The 20,921-nt window shown below is 34.9% G+C and overlaps 1 protein-coding gene across 10 annotated transcripts in view; it reads right to left on the reverse strand.

The window, feature by feature from the left end:
- Stxbp5l (syntaxin binding protein 5L) overlaps positions 1-20,921 on the reverse strand; it is a 242,937-nt gene that overhangs the window by 81,443 nt on the left and 140,573 nt on the right. For all 10 annotated transcript variants that reach the window (XM_087899973.1, XM_087899960.1, XM_087899957.1 and 7 more), the window contains exons 13-18: positions 15,277-15,424; positions 13,225-13,292; positions 11,967-12,007; positions 9,357-9,574; positions 7,120-7,292; positions 4,602-4,727 (exon numbers count right to left, since the gene is read on the reverse strand). In XM_087899973.1, the coding sequence (XP_087756099.1) occupies positions 4,602-4,727; positions 7,120-7,292; positions 9,357-9,574; positions 11,967-12,007; positions 13,225-13,292; positions 15,277-15,424 (774 nt within the window). The remainder of the gene's footprint in view (positions 1-4,601; positions 4,728-7,119; positions 7,293-9,356; positions 9,575-11,966; positions 12,008-13,224; positions 13,293-15,276; positions 15,425-20,921) is intronic.

Here is a 20,921-nt window from a genome sequence, read left to right on the forward strand (position 1 = left end):
GATACAGGTTCAATTTCTAGCAACTTCTGTACTTCCAGTTTCAGGGTATCTGATACCCTTGTCTAGCCTCCACAAGCACCAGGTGCACATGTGGCATACATCCATCTATGCAGGCAAAACACTCATACACATAAAATAAAATAAATGTTTTTAAAAAAGATTCAATATATTTCTGGGTAGTGGTGGTACACACCTTTAATCCCAGCAGTAGAGAGGCAGAGTCAGGCAGATCTCTGTGAGTTTGAGGCTAGCCTGGTCTACAAGAGTTAGTTCAAAGATACGCTCCACAGCTACAGAAAAATTCAGTCTTGAAAAAAAAAATTCAGTGTAATACCTAGCAAGAAACCAATGGCACTTTTCATAAAACCAGAAAAAATTCTGTTTTTAATATTTAAATGGAAGCACAACAATTCCAAATAGCCAAAGCAAGCATAATGGAAACAAATAACAACAACGAAGCTGAAGGCAATGATGTACAGAATCTTTCGTCCTACAGAACCATAGTGGTCAAAATAAGTCTGACATAAAGTGACATATCATTCAAAAAAAGAGGAATCCCAGAAGTAAATGTACATGTATTCAGAGTGGAGAGACAACTTAAACAGTCAACAAAGGAAACAAAAATCTATAGTGAAGGACAGCCTGTTCAACAAATAGTACTGTGGAAACTTGATATCCACATAGAATACTGAAATAAATACTGCATTTCAGCCTATATTAAAAAACTACTTCAAAATAAATAAGAAACCCAAGTGTAAAACAAGAAACTCTGAAAATACTGGAATACAAAGGAAACACGTTGGTTCAGGTTATACTTTTTTCTTGTTAGAGCCTAAAAAGAATAGTAAACAGAAGCAAAAGTTGACAAATGGAATTAAATGAGCTAGAAATGCTCACCAATTTGATTTGACTACTATACATTTCATATAGTTAATGAAATATTACTAATTCCATATATATGTGTGATTGCTGTATTTTAATTAAAATGGAAAAACAAACATTTTAATTATAAAAATAAAGAATTTGGGTGATATATTCTAAACCATCTTGAATTACATTTTAAGATGTTAACATTAATGATAACTTTTTAAAAAGAATAGTTTCTCTGTTTTTCAAGCCAAGTGTGAAAACTGCATTTAAAATTATAATTACAAAGAAAGCAGAAACTATCCAACAAGATATTGGAAGAAGGATCTAAAGGCAGTTTTGAGATAATTGGGCTGACACGATCATCACAGTCCTAGAGTGTGAATGTTTAGAACATGAAACTCATCTCAACAGGGATATTAAAAGACTAAGGAATCTTGGTGTGTGATGTGTTTCTCCTACTCATATTCTTTAACAGTGGTTTGTATCAATTTCATGTACAACTTCAGTAGCCTCAGGTGCATTGTGGGACATAGTAACTGTCCCTCAGGAGTACTCAGGTCACAAAATTTGATGATATCCAATTCATGCCAGCTGCCATGGCACATGAATGCAAAATATGGGTTTGCTCTCTTCACCAACATTTCCCTTGGGGTTTTGGGTCCTAGCCAGAAAACTGACAAAGAAGAGCAAGAAAGCACCTATGAGGGCAATGATTCCTGGAGTATAATCTCTTTGCTATAGAGTATGCCACTATCTACCTTACCATAGGAGAGTTTCAGGTATGAGATGCCAGCGCATTAGAGTTGCACAACCAACTATTCTCCACTAGCAACAAGGTTACTCTAAACCTTCAGGCCCAACTATGCTTCATTGTGTTCAAAAGATGGAATACGAAGACGAGTTATCAACCAGACTTCAGATTTAATGTTTCCATGTCGTATTTTGTTTTTAGTTGAAATATAGTATGCTCCCCCACTTAATACTTATGACTTTTGGAATGGTGGGACAAATAATTGCCCTTTTATTTTGTAAGCATTTAATTTCATAGGATCATGGCTAGAGAAGATATTGACTCATGAATCATAACTTTATGTAGGTGAGTGAAACATTTAGGTAGCAGAGTTGACCTCTCAATGAACCATACTTTGAGTCTTATACCTATCTATTCAGGTAACATCTAGATGAAACTTCAGTCTGAAATCTTATATACTGATGCTGAAATGCTAAGACTTTTGGTGCTATTGTTGAATAAAGTTTATTTTACAAGTGATAAATACATGAACTTTTGGGAATTAGGAGCAAAAAGCTATGGTCTGAATTTCTATATCTACCCCAAATCACGTATTCTATGTGGTCTAAAAATGACTTACAATAGAAGTATTTTCAATTTTGAATTAGTGAATTTATTAGGTTTATAGCAAGCAGAAGTGAAAGAACAAACAGACTTAAGTCAGGTTATGGAAACACCATCAGTTCAGTTCACAACATCGAGAAGAGAACATCCAGGAGTGTCCTGCTTGAGAGAACAAAGATAATATAAAGTTTAGGGCTTCTCTGACAGACATCAACTGGGGAAGCCGAGGCAGTCAGCTGGAGTTCCAGATTGCACTTTCTCTTTCTGGATGAGCTCCTGGCTTCTCACTCCCACTGAAGACATTTAGAGTGATAATTAGCAGAAGTCTCTGCTGAAAATGGTTTCTCTTCCTAGTTGTTCTCAAGGACACAATGTTTTCAGAACTCTTTGCTGGTTGATTTTTTCTGATGTCACAAGGCTATTGAGCCAGCCTATCCCTATGTCTAGGGGCATTTTGGAGAAAACATGCTTAGGCTTGAAATTAGGGAGCACATCAACCATTTTTCTTAGAGCTAGCTTCTCAATAAGCTTAAATGGCACATGGCAATTAATAACTATAATGCATATTATCAAGGATGCTTAACATAAAACCCAAAGGTGATAGTATTGAGATGTGGAGTCTTTAGGTCTTGAGGACTTCCATGTCACAGATGAGATCAGGTCCCTCATAAGGAAAGAAAGCTTGTTTGCTGTATCTTCTACCTGAGAATGCAGTCAAACGCCATTTCTAAAAGAGTGAGCACTTGTCAGACACTGAATCTGCTCAGGCCCTGATCTTAGACTTCCCAGTCTCTAGAACTGAGGAATATACTTCTGTTGTATATAAATTTCCAAGTCTAAGGTATTTTATTACAGCAGCCCAAGTAAACTTTTATATTTTTAAAACTCAGAGGTGAAATGTCTATCATGTCACTGTAAAGTATAGTGCTTGTTGCAACATATTAGAGTAAGAAAATTGTCTTCATATTCCTAGCTAGAAGCTTCTTTTAAACTCACCACGGGTATTGAACATTGTCGTGTGTGTATTTGCATGTGTGTGTTTTGTTGTTTGAGAACTCTGTACATGTACACGATGTGTTTGGATCAAGTCTATCCCTTATACTCTCTGCTCCAATTCTTCTTCCATTCATCTTACCATTTCTTCCCAACTTCTAGTGGCCATGTTGTTCTAACCTCTGAGTCTACCCAGTACTTCCAGTATGTGACTGGGGCAACTCTATCTGTTGGGGCATGGGCAGCTTCTCATATGCTTTTTGTTTTGGCATCCCTGATATAATCATATGATTTTTCCACTTTATTCTGTTAATTTGATAAATTGCCCTGACTCATTTAAAATGATAAAACTATCTATAGTCCCAATGCAATTGAACTTTGGTTATGAAAAATTTTATAAGTTTTCTTGATAGATTTATTTATATTTTAGTAGAATTTTTAATTCATATTGATCTAAGTCATAGACATAATTTTCCATTCTTGTAATAACATTTTCAAGTCCTCAAATTTATGTTACCTCAAAATGAGACAATTATGATGTTATCTTTCATAAATCTCAGAAGGATTCTGTATAATAAGTATATTTATTCTTTAATATTTTGTGGAATTCACTTTGGTGATGATTTGAGATAGGATTTTTTTTTGTAACTGAAGTTCTATAAGGCAATCATCCTAGCTGTCATTCTCATATGCTCTTCAGTGGAATTCCTATACACAGAAAATGTTTTCTCTAATGATTTACTCCAATTCTCTTCAGTTCCTGACTTGAGTGGCATGTCTCCACAACCTTGCTCCTGCCTTTGAAGGCCAATCTTCTGAAAAGGGTATCTTGAAACTGCTTGAATTCACCCATCTTCAAGGTAACTGGGTCAGAAAATAATGCATGCACTTTCCGCATAAAGTAATGGGGAACATGGATTATACCATTCAAGTACCTTACAACTGAGCTCAGAAATCCCCAAGAAGGATGAAAGAGTCAGTTCTCATCAGAAACCTAACACTTCCTCTATTTGCAAGTGTACCTGAAGCCGAGACCTGCAGGCAGATCTACTATCAATTAAACAAAGTAGAAGTGAAATCTACAGGACTGGTCAAAGGAAGGTGCCCAAAAGTGAAATGTAAAGGAAAAGAGGCAGAAAATCAAAATCAATCCAAAAGGAAAAATCTGAAGTAGGAACATTACCACTAATATGAAATCAAGAAAAAAAACAAATAAAATTATCATAGCACAAGTTTAATTATTAATATATCATACTATGGTCAATCTAATAAAAACTGAACTAAAGAATTTCTCTAACTTTTAAGTCTTAATATTTTAAAAGAAACATTTGTAAACTGTTTAGAATTCTGTAATACTAACTAGAAAGAAAGTTTAACCACTCACATTCCATACGCTGAGCTTACAGCAAGGCTGGTAATCTGCTGAGGAGGCTCACCATCGACCCATACCAACTGAATAACAAGATCTGCTTGATAGCCCGGTGGCATCCGCACTGGCCTTGTTTTAACACTAGAAGAAAGAGAAAAGATAATTTTAGCACATACATCTTTAGCATGCTCATGCACTTTAAGAATTTACATAGAATCATGCTTCCAAAATATATAACATTGGAGGCAAGAATGCAGATGAGAGTTACTAAGTGCTTCTCAAGTCAACCCTATTACACAATGAAAATTGTTAATGCTAACTTCATCTTCACACAAGACCTTTATTTCACAGGTTTTCTTCCATTGTCCTTATCTCAAATTCTTCCACATTTTATAAATGTTTAGGTAGTTAGAAGATTTGTATTCTCATGATAGGTCTTCTTAGGAAACAATTAGGTTTACGTTGACATTTTAAATGTTCTGTTATTTTATTGGTTTTCACCTTCTTTGAATTCACTTAAATGAAGTAAAGTGGTTTGGAGGAAAATTTAAGGTAGAAATGGGCTGGCAAGGTAGTTCAGCAGGTAGAGGTGCTTGCCATCAAAACTGAAAGACCTGAGTGCGTCATCCCCATGACCCCACAAGTTAGAAAGAATAGATTCCTACAGGTTGTCCTTTGACATTTACATGTACGAAATAAGGTGTGTGGGGGTAAGTGTGTAAATGCACACTGGTGTGGGAGGTCCTTCTGTCTATATGTTCCTTTTATTGCTTTTATTGGTTAATGAATAAAGAACTGGCTTGGCCTATAGCATATATATATAGTATAGGGAGGAGGAAGGTGGAGTCAGAGAGAAGTGATGGAGCCGCCGCCAGAGTCACACATACTGAAACTTTGTTGGTAATCCACTGTCACGTTGCGATATACAGATAATAGAAAGGAGTTAAATTAATTTAAGAATCAGTCAATAAAAAACTAGAGCTAATGGGTCAAGCAGTGTTTTAATTAATACAGTTTCTGTGTGGTTACTTTGGTTCTGGGAGGCCAGGAACTAACAAGCGGATCTCCTCCCAACAGCACACAAATAAACAAATGCAAACAAATACATTTATAAACTTAGAAGAGCTTTTTGCTGTGTGGCACATTTACACATATGAGTACAACTCAGCGGTAAAAAACAATGACATTTTGAATTTTGCATGCAAATGGTTGGAATTAGAAAACACTATTCTGAGGGAGGTAACCCATATCCAAAAACACGAATACAGTGTAAACTCATTCATAAGTGGATATTAACCATAAACAAAGGACATTGAACCTATAGTTCATGATCTTAGAGAAGCTAAGTAATAAAGTGAACCCAAAGAAAAGCATATATAGACACATCTGGCAATTGGAAACAGACAAGATCGCCTGACAAAATTGGGAGCATGGGGGTGGAGGTAGAAAGAAGGGGAGAAGGGGAGGGCTGAGAACATCAGGGAATGGGATAGTTGAGATGGAGGAAGGACAGAGATGAGAGCAAAGAAAGAGATATCTTGATTAAGGGGGCCATTATGGGGTTAGCAAGAAACCTGGCTCTAGAAAAATTTCCAGAAATCCACAAGGATAACCCCAGCTAACACCCTAAACAATAGAGGAGAGGGTTCCTGAACTGGCTTTTCCCTGTAGTCAGACTGATAATTATCTTAAATATCACCATAGAACCTTCGTCTAATAACAGATGGAAACAGAGGCAGAGAACCACATTGGAGCACTGGACTGAGCTCCCAAGGTCCAGTTGAAGAGTGGGTGGAATGAGAATATGAGCAAGGAGGTCAAGACCATGAGGGGTTCACCCACTGAGACAGTTTGCCTGAGCCAATGGGAGCTCACCAACTCCAAATGGACTGGGAGTGAACGTGTATGGGAACAAACAAGTCTCTCTGAAGCGGGGGTTGACAGTTGGGAAGACTGAGGGGGTACTGATAGTGACACTGGGATTTATCTCTACTGCATGTACTGGCTTTTGGGGATCCTTTTTTCTTTGGATATATATATATATCTTGCTCAACCTAGATGTAGTGGGGAGGACCTTGGACTTGCCACAGGGCAGGGTGCCTTGTCCTCTTTGAGGATTAGAGGGGGGGAGGGTATGTGGAGGGAGTGGGAGGAGGGAAGGAATGGGAATTTGGATTGTATTTTTAAAGTAATAAAATAATAATAAAAGAGCTTTTTTCTAACTAAAATTAATGATTTTTTTTGCCTGTAGATTTTTCCTTGAATTAATTCATGCTTATATTTCCTTTTTGAAAATCTTTTAAAAAGTAGGAAAAAGCTATAGATTGCTGCTAATTGTATAGTTTTTGTTGTCGAAATCTTATCTGTAAATTTTCCATACTTATTTAAGAGTTAGTTATTCAAAGAAATAATGCCACTCTTATAACTAATTTAACGAGAGACAATAATAACTGTTATTATTTATCTGTTACAGTGTGCATGAATTCTATAACTAACATAGGAACATGCTTCAGCAATTGGTAGTAGTTCTTACCTGAGGCACGGGATGCTGTCCTTCGTCACCCCTTCACTAGACACAGTATTAGTGCTTCCAGAAAGACTCCTTGAAGAGGGGAGTTGAGAGGAGAGATCTGGAAATGGAGGACTTGTTTCTGGCTCAGGGGTGATAATGTCTTCAACATCACACTGAAGTCGTACCTCTAATGACTAAAAAAGTCAGATTTTCATTTAGTCTAAGTTATAATAATAATAGTAACTACATTAATATATTTGAGAGTTTAAAAAAACTATTCTTAAATGTTAGACCAGTAAATTCAATAACTTACACTTTGAGAATTATTTTTCAGCTGAATTAAATAGTAAATTATATGAACTATTCAATGACAATGATCAAAAAAACCCCACATAACTTTTAATTCCTCAAATTGATAAGGAAGATGCCTACTAGTGAAAATAAATTCTTATATAATGAATATTCCTGTGATTTCTTAAACTTGTTTGGTCAACTTGACATAAGTTCAAGTCATTTTGGAAGAGGGAACCTCAACTGAGAAAATGTCTTCCAACAGGTTGGCAAGTAGGCAAACCCCTGGGGTCTTTTCTTGGTGATTGACCTGGGAGGGCTCAGCCCACTGTGGGTGGTGCTAACTTTGGGAAGGTGGTCCTGAGTTATATAAGAAAGCAGGATGCTTCAGGTTTGGGGAGCAAGGCAGTAAGCAGTATGCCTTCACTATGTCTGTATTTGTTCTAGCCTACAGTTTCACACACTGGTTGAGTGAGTTTTGCCATGACTTCTCTGGTGACTGACAACATCTGGAAGTAAAAGTGAAATAAATCATTTCCTCCCCAAATTGCTTTTGGTCATGGTGTTTAATCAAAGTAATTGAAACACTAACTAATACATTTTTTTATGATAAATTATAATATGGTAGATGATTAAAATAAAAGGAGAAATTGACAGTTATCCCAATGAAAGAAATTTAAACAGATATGTGCATATATTTACAAAAAGTATTTAATTTATATTGTAGCATGTACATTTTTATATCTAAAAGTAAATTAAAATAATATTCATATGGCATGAACACAGCAATATTAACGAACTTATTACAATAGCAATCTCTAAACTACCAGAAGCTTTTTGGCAGTGACAGTTTGAGTATCTGTTATTGAGTACTTACTAATACACAGTGCTGATTGCTACAACACTACTATAAAAACCTGATGAAATTAGCTTGAGTATTTCCATTTTGCTTTTATGTTTCATTTGCCATTTTTACACAAGAAATTATATATGTATGAGAATATATTGTACCAAGATTCTGTTACTGCCTATTAATTGCTCAGAGCTACACACACACACACACACACACACACACACACACACACACACACAAAGATAATCAATAGCAAAACGAGGGTTGTGATCCTAAACCCTGGACTTTCAGTATACAGTAAAAGAAACATTAATTTTAGTTGAGGTAAAAACACAAAAAGTCCTATATGAAATAATCTTTATATTCTGGTTAAAAAGGTAAATTATATAGAAAAATTATAGATATATTAACATAGATGTAATTAATCCATAGTAACATCATTATTTTGCATAATAAGAATTTTGTGTAATGAATTTAGAAATTAAAATTTCGATAATAATATTTTGAACCATATAAAATTTTAGTATACAAAAACTATTTAGAGTAACATTATAGTTGATAAATAATCATTTATGATGGCTAGTTAACAAGAAAACATTAAGCATTTACATTTTTAAAAGAACAAAGTCTACACTAAATTGACCATACAGACAGCAAAACTCTACACTATCTAATTAAATGCATATATGCATATACATGTTTAAGTATATCCTATACAATACCTACTTTAAATGTGTTATATACTATAATAATAAGTAATTTTTCTTTATGAGTAAGAATAATACTGATATTATAATATTGACAATGAATATTTAGGAATTGGCTCTGTTCGGTCAGGTAGATACAAAATTGAAGAGAACAACATGATGTTCAGTTTGTAGTGATATTAATTTTAAAATAACAAGTTCATTTTGACACGGAAGTTTTATTAGAAAGCTGTTAATTTGAAATAAACTACTTTCTAATATATTAAGTAATGGTAATTTAAAGTACTATGGAAAATATATAGATTTTATGCTGTCTTTTAATTACTTAAAAATCATACCAAGCAATAGTTCAAATACATAATTGCCTTATTTTAGTAACTATAAATAGGAAAGTTAAAGTAACTTACCACAATTTCTGTTGTAATTTCATGTCTGCTGAATTTATAAATTATGACATATGCAGAGACTCCTGATACACAAAATATTCTGCTCTCTGGACACCAGTAAACCATCTGCACAGCAAATGGATCTTCCTCTACAATTTCACAAGCTTGTTTGCCATCTCCTACCTTCTGCTTTTCAAATACTTTTGAAGTTTTTAACTTGTACAACATCTGCAGAGTCACTATAAGATATTAAAATGTAGTTATTTCCTAATTTGATTTTAATTCTTAGACATTGTTCAAGTTTTGTTCAGTACATTTGTTGAACCACAAAAGTAAAACCCAAGTAGGGCAAATCCCATTTACATAGCAAATCCTCAGTGTCAGGCCCTCATTGTCATTAGTATCAACAGGGAAATTATAAAGAGAACGAGAAAAATCATATTTATGAGCATTGGAATTATGAAAGCCTATAATGGAAATCAGAACACAAATCTCTCTTAGGTAGCACGTTGCCATGTTTTTTTTCACAACAACATCTTAATTGCTTGATAAGAGGTTGATATAATATTCTAGATTTTTTTTTTAGACAGAATTCTTTACTTGTTTTAGGAAAGATTTCATCTGGTGTTTCTAGTTTAGAAAGGGTATGGTATACACTGGGTTCATGAATGATTTTCAATAATATTTACTCAGGGGAAGTTATTTCCACTTCAGAGCACAATAAAAACAGAATTCCCCATACAAAACAAAAGACTCTTGCTCTGTGAATGGTCTTGAAGAGAGTTTCAAAAGCCAGAAGCTCCTGCGAGAAGGGCACAGTTTGGCATTAATGAGAAGCAGTATTCAGGCCAGTCCAAAGCAATTCTATAAAACAATTGGCCTGAACTTTAAACATTGTCAGTGACATGAAATATTTGGGCTCGCTCTACATTTTAAATATCTTGAAATATGACCACATTAAAAGCAATAATTCCTTCTAGTTGTTGCTATTATAAAGGACATCATTGAGATAGCTGGTAAACACTGAAATAGAAATTGTACGTTAGACAACACCTTTGTGTCATATTAGTCTGGTGTGGGAAGTCCTTATCTGTGTTACTTTTATTGGTTTATGAATAAAGAAACTTCTTTGGCCTGCGAGAAGGCAGAATAGAGCTAGGTTGGGAAAACTAAATTGAATGCTGGGAGGAAGAAGGTGGAGTTAATGAGATGCCATGAAGCCGGCAGAGGGGAAAGATGAGAGCTGCTAGGTAGAACCTTGCCAGTAGGCCATGAACCCTGTGGTAAAATATAAACTAATAAAAGTGGGTTAATTTAAGATAAAAGAGTAACCCAGAAATATGCATAAGCTGATTGGTCAAGCAGTGATTTAAATAACATAGTGTCGATGTGTTATTTCGGGTCTGAGATGCTGGGAACGAACAAGAAGCCTCCTTCTACATTATTCAGTTTTCTTGTATTTCTTATTTTCATGATTCTTGCCTCCTGATTATACATTCTCAGAAACTAAAAGTATTGCTCAGTTGTTCTTCTCTTCCTATTCTTGACTAGACAGTCAAGCAAGTGGTTCTCAACCTGTGAGTCCGTGACTCCTGGGGGATGATTGATGATTCTGCATGGGTTGCATATCATATATTTATATTAAAATTCATAACAGTAGAGAATTATAGTTATGAAGTAGCAATGAAATAATTTTATGGTTGGGGTCACCACAACATGAGGATCTATACTGAAAGGATCATGGCATTAGGAAGGTTGAGAACCACTGGAGTTTTAATTACCTAACAAAATTCAGATTAGCTGTTAATTCATTAAAATATCCTTTCTACCTGGGCTTCTGGTGAATAATTGTAATCCTAGAAAGTGATTGGCTGAGGCTTGAGGGTCGTAGAGGCCAGAATAGGCTACCTAAAAAATTCTGTCTGAAAGGTAAATAAATAATACATATATAAATAATCTTCCTTGAAATTCACTAGTTCAAATAAACCTCTATAATTTCTTAGGAAAATAGCAGTTGATTGCACTACATTTAAATTTTTCTTAGTTTGACATGTATTTACACATGTGCATTTCTTTAACTTTTCTTACAACCATGGTTTGTGAATGACATATATGGGTATAATGAATACTTAGGTAAGTTAATAGGGGTTTCCACATTGACCATATGTTATTCCTTAAATTATTTAACTGTCAAAAAATTTCAAAGATTTTTATGTTATCAAATAATTTCTTTTTTATTCTCATGGAACATTATAGAGTTGAATAGGGAAGCTGAGAATGGAGGAATAAAGATACTTGTCAAATAACATGCACATAGGACACAGAGGGAATTCCTTGAACAATTAATCTGGTAAAGCATGGCTATTTTCCTAATGTAACATTTTTTTAACATAGGATTTTTGAAAGAGTGGCCATAGTCTTGTTTATTTAATATTATTGAATACAATTAGGTAGAGATACCTTAAGATGATCTAAAATACAGGATATGAATTTTGTAACAAAGCAATATAATCATAATTATGCTAAAATATTTCTGAAATGGCATTTTTTTCAAATTAAAAAGTGGTAGATGGCCATGAATAAATATTAACCAAATGTTTTCTCTTGAATGGTGAGAAACATAAAACTTACTTGCAGAGGCATCCCAAAATTTTATTGATCCATCAGCATGACTAAATAAAAATAACTTAATATTAATTAAAGTAAATCAAATAAAATAGTCACTCTAAATACCTACAACATTGACTAATTATTGTTATTATTATTAAAATAATATTGTAATGAATATTGATGTATGACAAACCATTTCTAAGCTTAAAAATGATTTTTAAAAAGATACATTGGAAAAAGACAAGATTTCCTGAGTAAATGGGGAGTATAGGGTCACAGGAGAGGGTAGAAGAGAAGAGGGATGTAGGGGAAGGGAGCAGAGAAAATGTATAGCTCATTAAAAGCAATTAACAAAAAAGATACACTGTACTCTGAATACAAGAGAAAGAAAAATCTTTGATTTTTTTCTGGAAAATTAGACATATCATAGTGAATAGTAAAATAGCTTATGGAATGAATGAAATTTTAAAATAAAATTGTTAACATTTAATAAAAAGATAACTCGAATATTTATCAAAATGTAAAGTGAATATTTAAACTAATTAAAACTGTCATGATTAATAATTTATACCAATTATATACAAACTTATCTACAAAACAAAGAGGCCACAGTACTTTCCAACACATTTGGAAAAGTCAGAATTATGTGAAACCAAACCCAGAAAAAAATATTGTAAGAAAAAAGATTCAACAATATCCCAATAAACATAGACAAAAAATCATCAAGAAAATATGAATAAGAGATACAGAAAGAGTAATTCTTTATAACCAAAGAAAATTATCTTAGGAATATAAACCAAGCAAACATTTTAATAAAAATCATTTGGCAAATTTTAATTATCCAGAATGAAAATCTCATTATCCAAAATCAAAAAAAAATCCATTTGGTTATTCCAAATGATGCAGAAAGACAGTAGACAAAAACACATCAGCCATTCAGGAATAAACACGATTGATGAGGAAGAGACTTTCCTGAAGTTAATATTCTATAATTTCCAAATAAAGCATTCTCTGTGAATCTCATAATTTTCCTTTGACTTTCTTCTGCTAATATAATCTAAGTATAATTCTTTTTCCAGCAATGTGATTGTTCCTCTCATTAAAGTTAAGAACTATGTATTAAAGCTATTTCTCAGATTCTTCTTACTTTTACTTAAATGATTCATCTGCATAGAGTATAATTTCATAAGATTGTCAAGCCTAAACAAATATTTTTTATTGTTTTTAAGTTTATAACATAATGTGTTATAATTTATAACTTAGAAAACTTCTGACTTACCCAGTAATAATAATTTCTGGGTAAGTTTGTGCTCCAAGATTCCAAGCTCCTCCACTGACTGGCCATTCCTAAGAAGATTGTCAAGGAAAACATAGGAGTTTAATTTTTCCAGTTTAAATGCTTAAGGTTTTAGAATTAAATGTTACAAAATAATAAAAATATTTAATATCACATCATTATAAAACAGCCAAAGAACAATTGCATTGTTGTCTTCAATTTGACAAAAAAAAAAATGAACTTACAGAGTCTAGAAATTGGAATAAAACCCAAGACATCCACATCAAGGTATATCACAGCCAAACACCAAGGAAAAGCATTGAGAGACACAAAAGGGCACAGGCCTCCTGTATTTAAAACTAAACTAATAATGAATGACAGATTGTGTATCAGAAAACCTTGAAGATAGCCAGGATTGCTAACCAGAGCTAGGCACACAGCCACTACAATGGGAAGCAACACATGTCTGAATACTTGACTTGACTGATGCCATGTGCCAGTCCTGCCAGGACCAGTTTGTCCTTACAGAGCAAGTCATCAACAGCAATGGGGTACTCTACCAGGAGCAATGCTTTGTGTGTGCACTGTGCTTCTGACTCTTGTACGAGTGTGATGGCGAGCATTACTGCAAGTATGACTTTCAAATGCTGTTTGCTCCATGCTGCAGATTCTGTGGTAAGTTTGTCACTGGGCACATGATCAAGGCTATGAGGCTGGTAAACTGGCATCTAGGTTATTTCTATTGTGGACTGTTTTGTGGAGCTAGATGACCCGAGCTTTGTGAGGATTGCTAGGATACCTCTGGCGGCCTTGCCACAATTCATCTGGCCATTCATGAGCAGCTCTTCATATACAAGAATGGCGCTTATCACCTAGACCACTTCAGCTGCTTTCACTGGGGAAGGAGCTGACATCCAAACCCAAGAGCTGAAGCTGCCACCACTCTACTGCCTGCCTTGTCATGATGATATTAAACAAATAGATCTGTAAATGCAGAATAACAACTCCTTTAGAGTAGATTTTAACAAATATTACCACTTATATAAGCCAGTAAGAGAAGTATTTTTATTTGGATAAATACAGTGTTGCAACATATGCCATATAGTACGTGTTGCCAGCAAGCTATTGTGGTACCATTTAACCCAGAACAGTATATAAATAGTTCTTCTTTCAATTGTACATTTCAGTTATCCTGGGCCAATATCATAAACCATATAAGAAAGTTTGTGATAACTATAAATACTTTAAAGAAAAATTTCATTATGTTAGCAACAAATGTTTAACAATTATAATTTTCAAATTATAAATTAGCAAGATCTGATTCTCAAATTTCTTAAAATATGATCCATGTAAAAAAATAAAGGGTGCTTATTAAGACTCTGATACTTTATATATGTAGTATAAAATAAGCATGACTGATAAATTTATCTTAGTATGTAATTACATACTTAGTGTACAAAAAACTTATAACTGCATAGGATTAGAACTATGCCACAGTAAGGAAATTGAATTTCACTGGTTGCATCTTTGACAATGTCCTCTTACAGCCTCGGAAGTTTCATTCAAGTCACCTTGTGAGCAAAATCAGGCAAGGCTGATGGAGGAGGGTCATCTGTCTATATATTACTTGCATTGGTTAATAAAGAGACTGCCTTCGCCTTTTTGATAGGACAGCAGCTTAGATAGGCGGAGTAGACAGAACAGGATGCTGGGAGAAAGAAAGCAGAGGCAGGCAGTCGCCATGACTCTTCTCTCCGAGACAGACGCAGGTTAGGATCTTTCTCGGTAAGCCACCACCTCATGGTGCTACAAAGATTATTAGAAATGGGTTAGATCAATATGTAAGAGTTAGCCAATAAGAGGATACAGATAATGGGCCAGGCAGTGTTTAAAAGAATACAGTTTCCGTGTAATTATTTCGGGGGTAAGCTAGCTGGGATCCGGGTGGGAACGCAGCCCACCGCTCCTTTAACACAAGGCGACAACAAAAACAAACTGTCAGATAAAACGACAAGAAAAAGCTTGACCAGACATACAAATACAGAAAAACTTTACCTTATTACTGTATCCTTGCTTTTTATGCTTGACTCCTATAGAATAGAGTACTAGAATCAAATCTGGAGGGCAATCGGCAAAATATGCTGTGCATGTAACTGGTGATTCATGAATGTCCATTGGGTATGGATTTTCAAAGATTGGAAAACTAATAGATAAAGACAATATATTAGAGTCACTCTGCAAAGATGAAACATGAAGTTATTTTCATAATCAAGCCCTAAAATGTTTATAAACGTTATAAGCTTCACTCTTTTTAGCACCATAAAAATCATTTTATTTGAATACTTTAAAAATATAATTATCTATAAAATGAGATGTTAATAATGATAGATTAATTTCCCTTCCAGGCTTCCAACATGCCATAATGACACACTCTGTTAATATAAATACAATAATTGTATTAACCTTAAATGTATACAATAAGCCTAATGTCTTAAATTTATACCAACTATGTATTATATTTAAAGGTATAATATACCTTTTACTATTTAATATTTTACTGTTATACTGTCATACTATTTAAAGGTATAATACAATTAGTATACTACAATTAATATACTATTTAAAGGTGCTTTAAATAGTAAAACATTTGTAAATTTTTATTTTTTCAAAGAAAGACATAAAATTTTTAAAACATTTTTGGTAGAAGCTATAAGATATATATGGGTTATGGAGACTGAACTCAGGTTGTTAGGCTTGGTGGCAGGTGCCTTTATCCACTAAGCCATTTATTAGTGCAAGAGTTCTTTCTGTAATCTGAAGTGCTGCAAAGAGCATGGTGTTTCACATCAGCACAGCAGCATATGCAAAAGCAAATGGGGAGGAGCAAATCACATTTAATTAATGGCACACGGGTAAACTTAGCAAATCATTCAAAGTACAAATTATTAGTTATATCATTATTTTTTCTTTTTTATTGAAAGTAGATGTTTTTCATATAATATATCCTGATCATGGTTAAGGTTGGGTAGTTAGGGGGAAAGTAAGAATGAATTACTTTAAAGACCAGACCTACACTGAATTTGACCACAGCAGTAAGGAAAAAAATAACAAGCTCACCAAATAGTAAACAACACAGTGAAGGTATTTGAGAAACATTATTTTAGACTATAGGTAAAGAGCAAGCACAAAATATGGAAGAAAAACACAGCGTAGGCATTGAATTTTTTATTCTGAACCCAGAGCCTTTGACATGTTAAGCAAGTGCTCTACCACTAAACTTCATCCTCACCACAAGTACTTAGATGTAAACATACGAAGTGAAAATAAAAGCAGAGGCAGAATGGAAGGATCAAGTGGGGAGGGGAAGAGGAGACTGTGGGAGGATATAAGGGGAGAGAGACTGTAAAATAAGGAACATTTGAGGGGTAGCAAAAAATCTAGTACCGCGGAAACTTCCTGAAATATATACATATATGAAGGTTACCTAAATGAAATCACTGAGTTATGGGGAGGCAGAGTCCCAACTGGATAACTTTTGTTACCAAATAAAACTTTCAGTACTGGGATTGGGTTATTAAATTGTAGGCCAAAGGAGCCCCACATAAATCTCCAAAACAACCCAGACTGTTGCAAGACTATAGGTTGCTCTCCACTGCTGAAGATATTGCAAGACTATTGCAAGACCCTACTGCTGAAGATAACACCTACACAACTCATTGATTATAGATATGTCAAACTGGTGCCTACATAAAGTCTTTACATTTCAGCATCTTTGGTACAGGAAGGTATTCTGCATGCTAACAAAAGAAATGTGCAAACATCAAGCCAGCTACAAATCCTTTATCTACAATGGTGTACTATGTCAAGGCGATGGTGGCCCGAAGCTTGTAGGACTAACCAACCAATAACTGATTTGATTTAAGGTCTTCTCCAAAAGATGGAATCATGCCCAATACTGATAGCCCAGACCTATACTAATCCTAAATAATACTGCTCTAAAAATATTTTTAAATGTAGTAATAAAATTACTCCTAATGATAGCCTGCTTTATTTATAGACTAGTGCCTCATCATCAGAGAAGCATCATCCTGTGGTAAATGGGGAAAAAAAAGGAGACCCACAGTCAGGCATTATGCAGAGAAAGAGAACTTGGAACACTCAGCCCTAAATGGCATGTCTCTATCAAATCCCTCCCCTCAGAGCTCAGGAAACCCTACTGAAAAGGAGGCAGAAAGAATGTAAGAGCCAGATGGGGTGGAGGACACCAAGAAAGAAAAACCCCTAAATCAGTATGATCACAGCTCATAGGAACTCACAGAGACTGAAGCAGCATGCGCAGAGCCTCACAAGTCTGCACCAGGTCCTCTGTGTATATATTATGGCTTCTCGTTTAATGTTTTTATGGGATTCCTGAGTGTGCGAAAGAGTATCTTTCTGGTTCTTATGCCTTCTTTTGAGCTCTTTTCCTTCCATTACTTTGTCTTGTCTAACTTTGATGTGATAGCTTTTGCTTTATTATATTATATTATATTTTACATTATTTTAAAAAGTGAATGAATGAATGGATGGATGGATGGATAGGTAGGCACTAAGGTAAAGAGTAACAACTGGACTGTCATTTGTATCTGCTAGGAGAGGGAAAAATTAGTTTTCTCCAACAGAGTGACATTGGATATATCAACCACTCTAGGGAAGGTTTCATGCTCAAGATTAGTGGACCACTACTTAATGGATTCTACAGGGTGTGTGTGTGTGTGTGTGTGTGTGTGTGTGTGTGTGTGTGTCTGTGATTTTTATTTTGTCACAGCAGTTTGGTGAGTGTTTTTTTGGGGGGTGCTTTATTTTGTTTCTTGTTTGAGGAGGCTTTGTTGTTGTATCAGGTTTTTGTTCCTTTTTGAGAAAGAACTTAAAGTTGGATAAATAGGGAGGGGGAGAGGATCTGGAAGGACTTGAGGGAGGGGAAGAATATATCAAAATATATTTAAAGTTAAAATTGCTTTAAATAATAAAAATATAATAAAAAGTTATACCTCCACAAAAGAAAATCTAAGAACCAAGTAAGAGGGAAAAATTGTTTGTCATCATGCTTGCCTTCATGTTGAAGAGGAATGAAAGAGTGGATGTAGCGGACACAACAGGAGGGGAAGGGAGGGGAAAAGGGAGTAAGTGGAACAGGAAAAGCCAGGAAGTAAAGAGGGAGAGAGCACTCTAAAGTTATAACTTATTTAATATCAATGTGGTTGAGGGAAATAGAACATACTCAATTTTGATATTTAAATTTGTCTAATATTCAACAATAGTGAGAATTTACATAAATTTTAATCATGCTATCAAGGTAAGAAAAATGTGGGGTTTTTTTTTGCTAGCAAAATGTTTATTCACCTATTCAAGATGATAAGAAGCCTAAGAACATGTCTGGGGAAATGACTCTGGATAAGAACACTTATCTCTGAAAACAGGAAGACCTTATTCAGTCTGAATCCCCAGCACTGAGATTTAAAGCTGATCATACCTATAACCCCAGCAACCAGGGGGAAAAATGGGTTAGTCTCTGGACCTTGCCAACAACCCACCTAGCAAAGGCAGCAAGCTTCCAGTTCAGAGGAGAGTCTCAGCTAAAGGTAGTAAGAAGGATAGTGATAGGAGAGGATGCCCAAGGACCAACTCTTGGTCCTCTACTTACATGCAAATTCATTGATTGATACTCACAAGCATGTATCACGTAACACACACACACACACACACACACACACACACACACAGAATAAGAATAAATACGTAAAATAGAAGTTTTTGTTATACATACTTCACCACAATAAAAATTTTAGTGTGTATACAAACTAAAAAAATTAATATAAGATGTCTAGTGGTTTTTAGAGGTCATTAGACAATTAGATAAGTATGAAGAAACAACATATATAACATAGTTGAACACCAATGTCAAGAAAAGTACATTTTAATAAAAATGTTGTAATTTCTTAGAGAAAAAATAACTCAGGGCACAATGGTGGACTAGACGCTGTCTCTATATGGCCTAGAATCAGGATTAATAATGAACAGGAATAGACTGGTGCTGGAAAGACAGCTCAGCAGCTAAGAGCACTTGCTATTCTTTCAGAAGACCCGAGTTCAGTTCCCAGCACCCACACCAAGCAGTTTCACAACCATGAGGACCTGCACTCACATACCCACATGCATGTGTACATACACCTATACATAAATGAAAATAGTAAAAATATATCTTAAACATAAAATAAATGACTTTAGTCTTAAGAAACAAAGAACAGAAAAATATCAGAAACACATGAAGGACCCCTGAAACACATGAGGAAAAGGTGAAATCTACAGAATCTCTGCAGCACATAAAGGGGAAATTAACTAGTATGTGCTGCTTGTTGGGGCACAAGATCATTTGGAGTCATGAAGCAGGTACTCTCTCCTCTTGAGGACAGGTGCTGTAGGAACACCAAGTGGAGAGAGAAGGAGCAGGCTAAAGAGACATGGCCAGGAAAGGGGGATAAGATGGACAGAAAGATGGCCAAAGCAGATCATGGAGATTGTAACAAAAGTATCTTCATGGGCCTGATATGAGATTTCTCACAAGCTCTCTAGACTCTACATCAGTGATTCTCAACTTTTCCAGTGCTGTGACCCTTCAATACAGTTCCTTATGTTGTGGTGATCTCCAACCATGCAATTATTTTGTTGCTGTTTCATAACTGTAATTTTCTACTTCTGTGAATCATAATGAAAATATCTGACATGCAACCCCAAAGGGTCTCAACCCAGAGGTTGAGAACCACTGGTCTACACTGACCAGTCTAAGGAAATTAAGGAAGGTAAAACATCCTTCACAGCCTATGTGAGCAACAGCATAGAAAACCGAGATATATACTGAACTACTGAACATGGCACACACTCTTAGGTAAGGACTGTGGTTTGTTAGTGAGGAATGTGGGTGGGAAGAAAACACTAAGGCTAAATAGAAGTCACTCCATGCCTTCCATAGCCATCAGAGATTAACACAACATACTCCACACAGAAAGTGTGATCCTTAGCACACCAAAAACAATATTGTAGGGACAGGTTTAAGGTCTCAGGCTGTGACACTCCTGGAGAAAGCTTAGTGACATATCAGGGAGGACACACAAGTCTGACATTTTAATTACTACGATTAGAAGTCCTCCCTTCACCCAGAGTCAGTACAGAAAGCATCAAAATAATGGGAGAATGATACTCATGGCAAAGGGGAAGAGACACTGAGTTTATAACTTTTCATTATATTTATTTCAGTTAATTTTAATTTACACTTTTATTCCAATTGTTGAGTGGTTTGTTCTAACTTGTACCTTTCATGAACAGGTTTCTATTACTGTCCATTCCTTTTATGAACCTCTTCTATAATATTGTCTCTATTACTTATTACTCTTTCAGCACTTGTACTTTCCCTCTAATTTGTACTTTGTTCCTCTCAACTCCCATTTTGTAATTTCTTTCTCCTTGTACTTCATAAATTTTAATACCCATACCTTGAAAACTATAAATTACCTTTTCTCCCAGTGGTACCCTGTGTCTCTGTTTCTGAACCTTACTGGAGATATAAGTCAAGTAATAAAGTATCTGCTACTATTTGCTAGAATTAGGATTGCAGTCAAATATCAATTTTCTGTTAACTTTGGTCAATTTTCTTTGAAATAGCC

Source organism: Myodes glareolus, chromosome 2 (genome assembly GCF_982192425.1).
Source record: "Myodes glareolus chromosome 2, mMyoGla1.1, whole genome shotgun sequence".
NCBI lineage: Eukaryota > Metazoa > Chordata > Mammalia > Rodentia > Cricetidae > Myodes > Myodes glareolus.